The following is a 10460-nucleotide window of genomic DNA, read 5'->3' as shown; positions in this document are numbered from 1 at the left end:
GGATGTTCCTACAAGCCTCCTCATAGCTCAGCGACTCCCGGCCGTCGGATCAAAACACTTGATGCATTTTAGACCGTTGGATCAAGATGTGGGAGGATTTGGAAGAAACACTGCTGGAATGAATAGTAATGGCAACAAAATGTGTATACCATGCCCCCACCAGGGCATTTCGGTCATTTCGCGTATTGGGGTATAAAAGGGGGCCGCCATTTGACCGAGACCTAGCCGCCTCCTCCCTCGCTCGCCTCCGTGGTGCCCTAGCCGCTGCCTTCTTCCTCCCACGCCCCTGCCTCCCTCTCCTCTTCCTCTCCCCTAGCGCCGCCCGCACCCGCGCCTCCCTCTCCTCCTCTCGCCCCTAGCGCCGGCACCACTGCCTCCTTCCCCGCTGCCACCCGGCCTCCTCCCCTCACGTTGCCCTCCATCCACCCCTCCGATCTGGCGCCGCCCAAACCCCAATGCCCCGCCCCGGCCCTGGCTCCCACGGGAGGGAAGGAGGAATTGCGAGGCGAGGCAAAGGCGGCAGCGTATGGCACGCGGCGCGGGCGGCGTGGCCCAGGGGGTCGGCGCAGCCGTGGCTTCTCGTCGTCTCCGCCGTCGCCTCGGCGCCCAGCCGGCCGCCGCCGCACATCATGAGGTGGAATGCCACCCATTTCCCCGCCGTCCCCTCGGCCCAGGCTACCCCTAGCGCCACGGTCGCCATGTCCCTGCCTTCTCCTCGACAGGAGGAAGAGCGAGGCCACAAACGGATCTGGAGATTGAATCGGGCTCCAATGGCTCCTGCGTGGCATGATGCCTGTCAAGGTGATCTTTTTGTACAGCTGTTCTTCCTCTGTCCTAGGTTCTCCATGCTTCCAGATTTTGATTTTGCCTTCAATTTTGACGCAGGGTGGTTGCTATCTCAGATATCTCCTCGTTCCTCTTCGTGTGCTGCTAGGTGAGCTTCTTCTCCTCTAATCTTGTGTGCTACGGTCTACCTTGAGGAGTGGGATTAGCGATTTTTGTTTTCTTCTTGTGGGAGAGATTCTCAGGTTTAGCTAGGTTCCAAAGAAGAGATTTTTTTCTTTATCTTTCTTGTTTTGTTTGTACCTTGCTGCCGAGGAAAGCCTTGAATCTAGCTAATATTTTACAAAGTACATGCTTCCTGCCTTGCTTGGTTGGTTGGCCATATTCTGACCTATGTCCGTGTATGCATAGATGTGCTAGGTAAGCTATATCTGTATGTATATACGTGTGTGTTTTGTTTGCTTTGGCTGAAGATATACTGATTTTGCCCCAAACGAAACCATGCATATTGCAATTTGCTTGATTCCCACTTGTGTTACTGTTAAGCATGGTTTATTTTTTTCAGGAGCCTATATGTGATGTGTACCTGTGTTGGTGCCTTTACAGAAGATCCATTATGCCTTCCTCTCGGTAACCACAACAAGCTTTTACTTATACCATGAAACATGGTGTGGATGCTGTCAATATAATGTATTTGGCAATTTTACCTTCTCTTCTTTTATATTACTACCATGTTCGTACAGACTGACGCTTTGTGTTTCAAATGCTCTAATACTTCCATGTTACAGATATCTGTGGAGCTTAATTATGTATATCTCTCGTTGTAAGTTAGTTTTGCCCATGGACCTTTTGTCACACATCTACTTTCTGCTGACATGAATAATGGAGTTCTGATGTTGATGTGATGATGTCAAGGATTATAGCTATGTTCACATATCTGTAGTGCTTGGAATTGTTGATAAATTGATATGTACCATAAATATTGGATGGCCAATAAAGCAGGGCTCATGATGATTATAAATTTTATAGCTTGTGTATAGAATGGTAATGTTAAACTTTCATTTCTTAGGATATTACAGTTGATTTAGTCTATTTGTGCTTGTCGTTCGTGTTGGTCTGCAGGTTGTAAATGAGTGAATCTGTTTATTGCCTTCTTATTGGTAGTGGCAAAGAGTACTATTCCCTGCTTGGATTTTTGTGGTCTCCTTTTCTTCCTTGCTTGTTTTATATGTTGTTTCTTTTTGGCCTTGTCATACCAATGACCTACTATTTTGTTTGTCTGTCCTGCTTGCAGGTGTGTGTTGTTGAGGCTATCAAACAAGCCAATGGCGTTGCATAAATGGTTTGTGAAGATTGCCATTGGAGTCTAGCTGGGGTAGTAGGCTGTCAAAAAGATGTGGTCGCTTGTAGAACGTGAGCTCAATCTGTGATGCATGTATTTTATGATTATTATATCTATGTGCAATTTAGTAAGTGGGTTTTAGATTAATCTGGTTCATTTGGACGGTTGTGCTTAATCTGGTTTATTTGTTCTGTTTGTTTTAGGCTGCCATCTTTAGTTTTATTTACTATGCCAGGTGCCTAATTTAGTGCTTAATCTCCTTTGGTTTGCTTGGATTAACTGAATTGGCCTATTCATTCAGTTTATATTATATTCGTCTTCAGAATTAGGGTTCGTTAAAATGGATGTCTGGAAGCATAATTTAGCTCTGTGAAATGGTAGCGCTCAAATTCAGAATTTCTGCTTCATGCTTCTTTGCGTCTGTGTTTTTATGTAAATTTGTGCTCTCTCCTTTTCGTCTATTTTTTATTTGAAGAGCACCAATGAATTTTCATTACACTTGAAAGGAATTACTGCGACTACCTGACACCTGAGTATTCAGTGTGTGTCTTACAAGGTCTACATCTTAAAAATAAGTTCAACTATTCATTATACAAGGAATTACAATTGGTAGCATGTAACTTGACTCCTATCTGTCGCATAAAGTAGTGGCATGGTTGCCGCTTGTCCCTGATCTTCACACTTCATTTGTTGAAGTCCTTGCTTCTTTGTTTCTGGGTCGTATTAGCTGAATAAATGCAAAATGCACGATGAAATTTTCTGTAGGGTGCTGTTGTGGTATGTCAAGAGGAAATAATTATATTTTCCTATCCTTATGTTTACTCCTAAAAATAGCTTTTGATTTTGTTCTTCTGCCAGACCTTGAAGCTCCCAAAATGCAAACACCAGGAGATAGGGATGTCAAACTGAAACAAAGAAGCCCATGATCGGTCTCATAATGTTACCAATAGTACCGCCATCAGCTGCAAAGATGACAAGCTCAAGCAGGTGAGCTGCGTGTCTCTTATGCTGTTGTTTTATATATTGGCTTGAAGTTCACAACCAGTTCGTAGTAATATGTTTTGTTTCTGTCATTATACTCTGCATAATATGTTTGGATGGGTGTTTTTATATGAGATTTTTGTGGTAAGTAGTTAAATCACTCCTATGGAGTGTATATCTATTTTGACCTGGTTTGAAGAATGACCAACTGGATGGCTTCTGCAACTTTTGGTTCAATTCATGGGTAAATTAAATATGTAGTTGTGAAGTTCATCTTGCAATTCAGAATGCGTTAATTGGATTATATGAACGATGACATGTATAAGGTTATTGGTCGAATACCCTGTTGTTGGTTTAGCTTCTCAGTGTGTGACTAACAATCAGATCATCTTGGGGCGACCCCCCGCCCCTCATTGTCAGTGTATTCTGCTTCTGTCAGTACACTCTGCATAAGATATCTCCGTGCAACTAATCGAAGATCAAATCCTGCCATATTTTGGTTAGACAGTAGCTTGAGGAAGGGAGAGGAAGGGGAACAACAAATCTGCAGTGTTTTATTTTATTAAGCATTTGCATTCTCAGGAGAACACCTCCTGTCCAGCCACTTCCATTTTCCCTCATTCTTACTGATCGGCACTCGATGGTGCTGATTGGCTTATGTGGTTATAGATGATGAGTATTAGCGTATTAGGAAAGCTTGTAGCAACATTATTTTGAATAAGAGCTCAATCCATGTATGTTGTTTGCCATCTAATTTAAATTCTTAACTGCATGGAAGTTGTAGTGTACATATTGAATAATGTTTGTGCTTACATGTGTCCTTCTATTTGTTTTTATGTTTGTTGATCAAAGTGTAGGCCTGATCCAGTGACAACAACAATAGTGCAAGGTGCATGAGCAGGCCTACATATTTCTCAAAAGAGCACGCCGTTGCCAACGACTGGAGAAGCGCCAGCCACCGAGTCGGACGGCCACTTCGCCATTGCCGTCGTCCTCGCCCCGGCAGAAGCACGTTATATCTGTCCTTTCATTTTTACTTTTTCTTAAATGTATTTATTTGAAGGCGCACCTTTAGTTATTAACCAATACATGTATTGTTCATGTCTTCTACTCCCTCTGTAAAGAAATATGTATCTTATATTTGAAGGTGCATCTTCTACTCTCTCTGTAAAGAAATATAAGATAGGTATATAAGATAGGTATTTCTTTATAGAGGGAGTACATAGTTCTTCGAGCCCAAAAGTATAACTATGTAGATGAATTGTATGATGGGTTACAAACTTTACTTATAAGACTACATGAACTGCTAATTGCTTCTTTTAATAAAAGATGATCAACTCTAATCTCGACCTGGTTTGTGTCATGTTGGGAGGTGGATGAGAGGCCATTCCAAAGGATTGTTTTGGCAGAATCGACTGACTGCGCTAACTGGGATTTAATGTATATATGGTATTTTCATATTCTTGGTCACGTGTAGAATACATTGTCTGATAGGATTAGTTTTTCTATGAACTTTTGGTGGATAAAGTGTTTTGTATCAACAAATTTTATCGTTGTATTTTCCTGAGATATGAGACATGAATCTCTTCTAATGATGGTTGTCGAGCTGTTGAGCTCTATATTTGTTTTACCTGATATAATGTTCAGTTTGCCCATTAGTAGCTGGTGTTACAATACACATTTCATCGAAGGAAGATCACTATTTTTGTGTGTGTGTGTTTACACACTTAGTTATGTGTTGTCACAAAAATGTTAGATTAGCATAATTGCATTATCCTTTAAAATATGTCTAGCAGGTCATTCAACGCATCATGCGAGGAGTCAAATGACAAGGCAACCGAACCAATCAATACGTAGTATGCCTTAGTAGAACTATATAGGTTTCTTACAACTCTACTCTTTGTAATGAACTTGATGCAGATATGTTATCTTGGGTAACCACTGTGGTTTGCTTCTGGAACAGATTAAAAAATTTCCTCTTTGCGATGTGCTTGCAGAACAATTAGTTCACTGCATGTACCTCAACTGCTTTTGGTATATCTTCATGGTCTGCCATCGATACTAAACTTACTGAAACTGAACAATTACTCCAATTTCCTTTTGATGTACCAAATGTTTTATTATATTGATGTCTTATATGTTGCGCCACAACCTGCATGTATTTTAGATGTGACTCCTTTATTCTCAGTTAGTTGCATCAGCTTGCACTTATTATGTTCTTTCATGCCTACTTACATGAGTGTGTCACTTATATTGTTCATGCTGTCTGGTGGCTGATCATTATACAACCGTTGCGGCCTATCAATAAATGTTACGATGATAGAGAGATTGATCAGTCTTTCTCGGATAATATATGGTTTGACTTATTGTTGTTATATACTTTCTTCAGATATAGGCCTGCTACCATGTCTTTTCTCGCTGGACATGCTTTCCGATGGCGACAGTGAGGACATCTACCCCGCTCCTCTCCCAGCAAGGCATCTCTACCTCCCTCATGCAAAGATACCCGAAGACCGTCTTGGACTCTTCCTTCTTCAGTGTTTCCTCTTATTGTTACACAACTTTGTGGTGCTTAGTGCATATATCATCCCCTCCTATCAATTCATTCTGAAATAAAGAGATGGAGGGTTGTTAGTGTTTATGGGAAATGGTTGCATTTTACAGAAAAAATGTGTCTTTGTTGACCGGTTTTGCTCGAGATAAAAAAGTCTTTCCTACTATTGGTGTCAAACTCTTACTTTAGACTTCACATGATCTAATCGGTGTTCTATACAGAACATCACTTTTTGGTTTTGGCTAATCTCTCTGTTTTCTATAGACATGTGTTGTCCCAATCTGCTAATTTTATATTCAGAGGTAGCATTGATGTAGTTGCATCATTCAAAAGGCCATATGTGTTGCTTTTGTTCTACTTCTCTTCCATATCCAGTTATTTAGAAATAGCTATGGTAACCTTTTAGCACTTAAATAGGATTAGGTATAATGTGAATCATTTGCTTCATTTGGTTGACAAATTATAGCTTTAGCTCTCAGGTACTGAATGTTGGATTGATCCATTTTGTTCTTTTGCGCCTGCTGCTCCTTGCTGATTCCTGTCGTGCTGCTGCTCGCTTGGTGTGTCGGATTGGGGCCGTGGATTCAATGGCATCGGTGTGTCGCGAGGTTTGTTAAGGTGGCCTCTTCTCTTGGATCCAATTTTTTTCATTGCTGTGGCCGTGCTTGACTAATTTTAGATCGGGTTTGTTGCAGGTCCTCTATTCTAGCAGTCTGTGCGCCGGATCTGTTGTTGTGACCCTCGATCTGTACGTGCTGGTTCGTTTTCGACCGTCCCAGATCTGGTTGGCCGGAGCTCATCCTTGATTTGCCTGATTTCCCTTGCAGGTTGGTCTGCTGGGAGTGCTCGTGGCTTTGGTCGATTTGTCCTGATGTGTCTTCAGTCGCCGCTCTGCAGGTTGATCTCTTTTCTTCTATTCTCAGTTCTCCATACCTACGCTTGCTTGTGCTCTTATTCATGCATTTGTTAGCCTCGCAAAGATTTTTGGTTTCTTCTTGTTTTGGAGATCCTCAGGTCTAGCTAGGTTCTAAAGAGATTTTTTTTAGTCTTTTGTTGTTTTATTGGTGCCTTGCTGTCAAAGAGAGATTCTTAGGTCTGGTTAGGTTCCAAAGAGCAGATTCTTCTTTGTCTTTGTTGTTTTGTTGGCGCTTTACTGTGAAACAAGGTATTGGCATTGTCTCCTTTTTGACAAAGTACATCTTTATTGCCTGGTTTTATTTGTTGGTTGTCTAGCTTTTTCTCTGTCTGACAAAATATAACAGTCAAGAGCAAATGAAAAACAACACAACATGAACAAATCTACACCATCGCCAGACAGAAAATATTGATGGAGGTGTGGTTTCTGGAAGTAACATAACCTTTCAAAATGACAAATAAACATGATTACTTTCATTATTTGCTTAAATTTTGTTGAATTGTTGTCTAGAGAATACTTTGGTCAGTTCTTCTGTAAGAAAGCTAAAGTTGGATATTAGGTGCCTTAACAAAGCTAACTCTTTTAAGCAATTACATTACAAAATTTGTTGCATCATCTACAGGACCCAATTGCTAGATATATTATTCGGAACTCTCTAAAGTTGAAAGGTTCTGATGCTGAAATGGTACAGTTTCCTTAACAGGCTTAAGCATCATTTGTTTCTGCATGTTGTACATCTTGTGCTTTTAAATATGCAATATTTTCAGCTTCTTCTGGTTGTATGTTTGAACAGAATAACTCAAGTTTGTCTTTATGCGCGGTAACAAATTAACTAAGAAAAGCATGTGTTATGTATGAAGCAACAGTAGATTGTACGCATTGGGTGATTTTTTCCATATCATTTACGAAACCAATGAGACGACCCATTTATTTTGAATCTCATTTACGAACTTCTTTCTTCAGAGCAGGTTTTTATCTTTGGTCTCCAAGCTTTGAGTATTCACACCCAGGTTGTCTTTTTTGCGGTTTCAGGTTATGTGAAATTGGTTTTAGTTAATGTTTCTTGTGTACTGTGGATACTAAGGGGCAATGGGCACAACTACAAAACTCAGAGCAGCGAAACCCACATATACTACCTGAAGAAGAGCTCTCTGTTCTCCTTTAGCTATCACCTTTTATCGTTCTTTTACTACTTACAATGTAAGATAGTTTTCTGGGTTTGCTGTTTTACCTTACCATACCTAAGAATTAGAGATTCAGTCGAGCGGCTGCACTTTTGGTATTGAACTTCATGCCGAGTGGCTATATTTTGTGGTCTTATGAACACACTGAAATCGATTCTGACTTTTAATCTCATGCTGATATTAAGCACCACTATGTCTTGTTCCTATTACAATTGAATGTTTCTTCTTAACTTTATTGTTATTCTATATGAATACATATGCAAAACCTGGATTCCTTCAACTTAGCATTATCCGCTTGATCAGAGTGTTGGGACCGGCACCCTTGCGCCAAGGCGCGATCCCGATCTAGTCGGAGTAGAGTGGGGTGTGGAGTAGGAGGATTACAAGCGGAGTACGAGATGGGGTGAACATGGACAGCATGCAAGCAAGTCGGTGATTTTCTCTCTTTTCCCCCTGATCTTTGCATCAATTGGCCACTGATTTTCTTGGGGTACACTGCCTACAGATATTTTTTGAGTACTCTGGTGCTCGCGCTCTACGTAATTAGTCTTCCTTGCATATTTCACACCATCATTTTTTCTTGGTCACTACCTTTAGTGCAAGTTGGTCTCTGTATTATAATTTTGAAAGATTAAAATATTGTCAAATTAGGTGTATGATACTGTTGTAATCAACATTTTTTTGTATAATTGGACACAATATACCATGATTAATGACAATAGATGCATCTCTAGGTCATTATTTTCCCTCATGGAGGACACGTATAATCTATGGAAGGTCCCGTGTTAAAAGATTTGACTAGGCATTCATTTCATCTGAAGTTTACTATCATGGAAATGATTTTAATCCAAGATAAGATGTAACCAAGAATTAATTTAAATTAAGACTGCACCATCTATGGAAGGGCTTATCGTAACCAAGTTTCTCAATCTGATTGTATGGTGTGGTCCTTTCTATGGTATGTTGAAAGGAACATCTTGGTTTGGAGGGGTTGTGAACTTCAGTTTAGATTATTTTAGGTACAGAGATCACTGCCAGTACATATGCCCTTGCATATTTATGAAAAGAAAATATCACCGTACTATAGCCCTCAGTTGTTGTTTTTTGTATTTGCACATAAATCCTATGTCCTATGGTTTATTTTTTAAGCACCATATTTTTGTACATTCAACTTATATCAGGGGTTTGCTAATCCCTCTATGTGATATTATCTGCTCTAGACATCTTTCTGGATTAATATACTCTGTTTGGAGAAGTCAAGAGAAAAGGAAACCTGAGAAGTCCTGAAGACATCTTTAGCAAACAATATGTTGAGTACCCAATATATTACATAGTTCATTTATGTGTTTTATCCTGATAGTAGTTTCAGGCATAGGTCACACAGAATACTATTTGTAATGCCGAAACCCTAAAAAATACAGGAGTAAACGGCTGAGTAAACCGTAGTGGAGTATTTTTACGCCACTAAGTTTTGATCGGTTCTAGACGACCCCCTAAATTTAGCGGAGTAAAATTTTCTTTTTGTCAAAGTATTACAATTCTAGTTTACTTAATACACTGCAACTACATATTAGCACCCATATGAAAACCAAACATAATAAATAAGTTTCACACAATTGATGAATATTACAACTTCATAGTTTACAAACCAAATTATTCAAATTCAAGCACACCACATGGTTCAAGTGAAGTAAATAACATCATAAAATTAAAGAACAACTATGAAGTGCTATGGAGATGCCACTAATGCTCAACAAGATCATGTTGGAGCTGGGTATGAACTTCTCGGTTCTTGATCCTATGGTGCGCTTTGAGGAATGCCTGGATCCTATTAGGATCGTGCTTTGGCTCTATGGGATTACCATTGGTGATGTACCGAAAGTTCTCAGGCCTGTCTCTCTCATCTTCAGTGATGATGTTATGCAAGATGATGCAACAAGTCATGATTTACATAGAACCTTGGAGTTCCAATACTGGTAGTGCCACAAATGATTGCAAAGCGCTTCTAAAGCACCCTGAAAGCACTCTCCACATCCTTACTAATCCACTCTTTGACGTGTTGCAAAGTGAGAACATTTGTTACCTTTTGAACGGGGATTTTTTTGACAAATGTGACCCATGGAGGATAGATGTCATCCGCAAGGTAGTAACTCATCATGTACTCAGTGTTCGGAAAGCAACTTATCTTTATTGAAGGCGGACCAACACAAGTTGCGCATGCGAAAAAAATCCTAAAGCTCTAATACCATGTTAGGAAAGCAACTTATCTTTATTCAAGGCCCAAGGGGCATATTACACATGACTTAAGGTGTAAGTGAAACTAAACATAAACTAATAAGGACTCCTAGACCAATAATAATATTCCTTAACACTCAGGACCAGCCGTATAGTTGCAAGGAGTAGCATCTCCGACAACAAGCCTAGCAAACAGTGGTGATCTGTGACACCCCCGATTTAATCGTACACTAATCATACACGCAAACATGTATGATCAAGATCAGGGATTCATGGGAAGATATCACAACACAACTCTAAACACAAATGAAAGTTATGCAAGCTTCATATTACAAGCCAGGGGCCTGCTACCTCTTGAGCATGCGTTTGTTTTCCCTTGAAGAGGAAAGGGTGATGCAGCAAAGCAGCGTAAGTATTCCCCTCAGTTTTTGAGAACCAAGGTATCAATCCAGTAGGAGACTACAC

At 40.2% G+C, this 10460-nt stretch overlaps 1 protein-coding gene across 13 annotated transcripts; it reads left to right on the top strand.

The window, feature by feature from the left end:
* Positions 1–202: 202 nt before the first annotated feature.
* On the top strand, positions 203–9281 carry LOC125509102 (uncharacterized). Of its 13 annotated transcripts, XR_007283960.2 has the most exons (12): positions 204–801; positions 886–934; positions 1349–1413; positions 2078–2196; positions 2984–3112; positions 3964–6268; positions 6356–6408; positions 6488–6557; positions 7199–7261; positions 7609–7776; positions 8064–8188; positions 8981–9281. XR_007283960.2 is itself a non-coding variant. In XM_087526127.1 (11 exons), the coding sequence occupies exons 6-10, from the start codon at positions 6248–6250 to the stop codon at positions 8133–8135; spliced, it is 279 nt and encodes a 92-aa protein (XP_087382253.1). In that variant the 5' UTR covers positions 204–801; positions 886–934; positions 1349–1413; positions 2078–2196; positions 2984–3112; positions 3964–6247; the 3' UTR covers positions 8136–8188; positions 8981–9281. The 13 variants fall into 13 exon arrangements, 4 of the variants coding, with proteins under 4 accessions (XP_087382253.1, XP_087382252.1, XP_087382250.1 ...); XR_015604684.1 differs by lacking the exons at positions 8064–8188; positions 8981–9281 and adding an exon at positions 1572–1606 and having other exon boundaries at positions 1349–1473; positions 7609–7910; XM_087526127.1 differs by lacking the exon at positions 7609–7776.
* Positions 9282–10460: the final 1179 nt, after the last annotated feature.

Source organism: Triticum urartu, chromosome 5A, assembly GCF_056163025.1.
Source record: "Triticum urartu cultivar PI428250 chromosome 5A, HENAU_Tu73, whole genome shotgun sequence".
NCBI classification, from domain to species: domain Eukaryota; kingdom Viridiplantae; phylum Streptophyta; class Magnoliopsida; order Poales; family Poaceae; genus Triticum; species Triticum urartu.
The sequence above is the reverse complement of the archived record's forward strand: the minus strand, read 5'-3'. Positions and strand labels throughout refer to the sequence as shown.

What these genes read in the sequence shown, in the direction of transcription:
- LOC125509102 (XM_087526124.1), top strand. Translation starts at nt 456, where the DNA reads ATGCCCCGCCCCGGCCCTGGCTCCCACGGGAGGGAAGGAGGAATTGCG. An exon ending in GTGGCATGATGCCTGTCAAG is followed by an intron (nt 802 to 885) that starts GTGATCTTTTTG and finishes ATTTTGACGCAG; the next exon opens with GGTGGTTGCTATCTCAGATA. An exon ending in TCCTCTTCGTGTGCTGCTAG is followed by an intron (nt 935 to 1,348) that starts GTGAGCTTCTTC and finishes TATTTTTTTCAG; the next exon opens with GAGCCTATATGTGATGTGTA.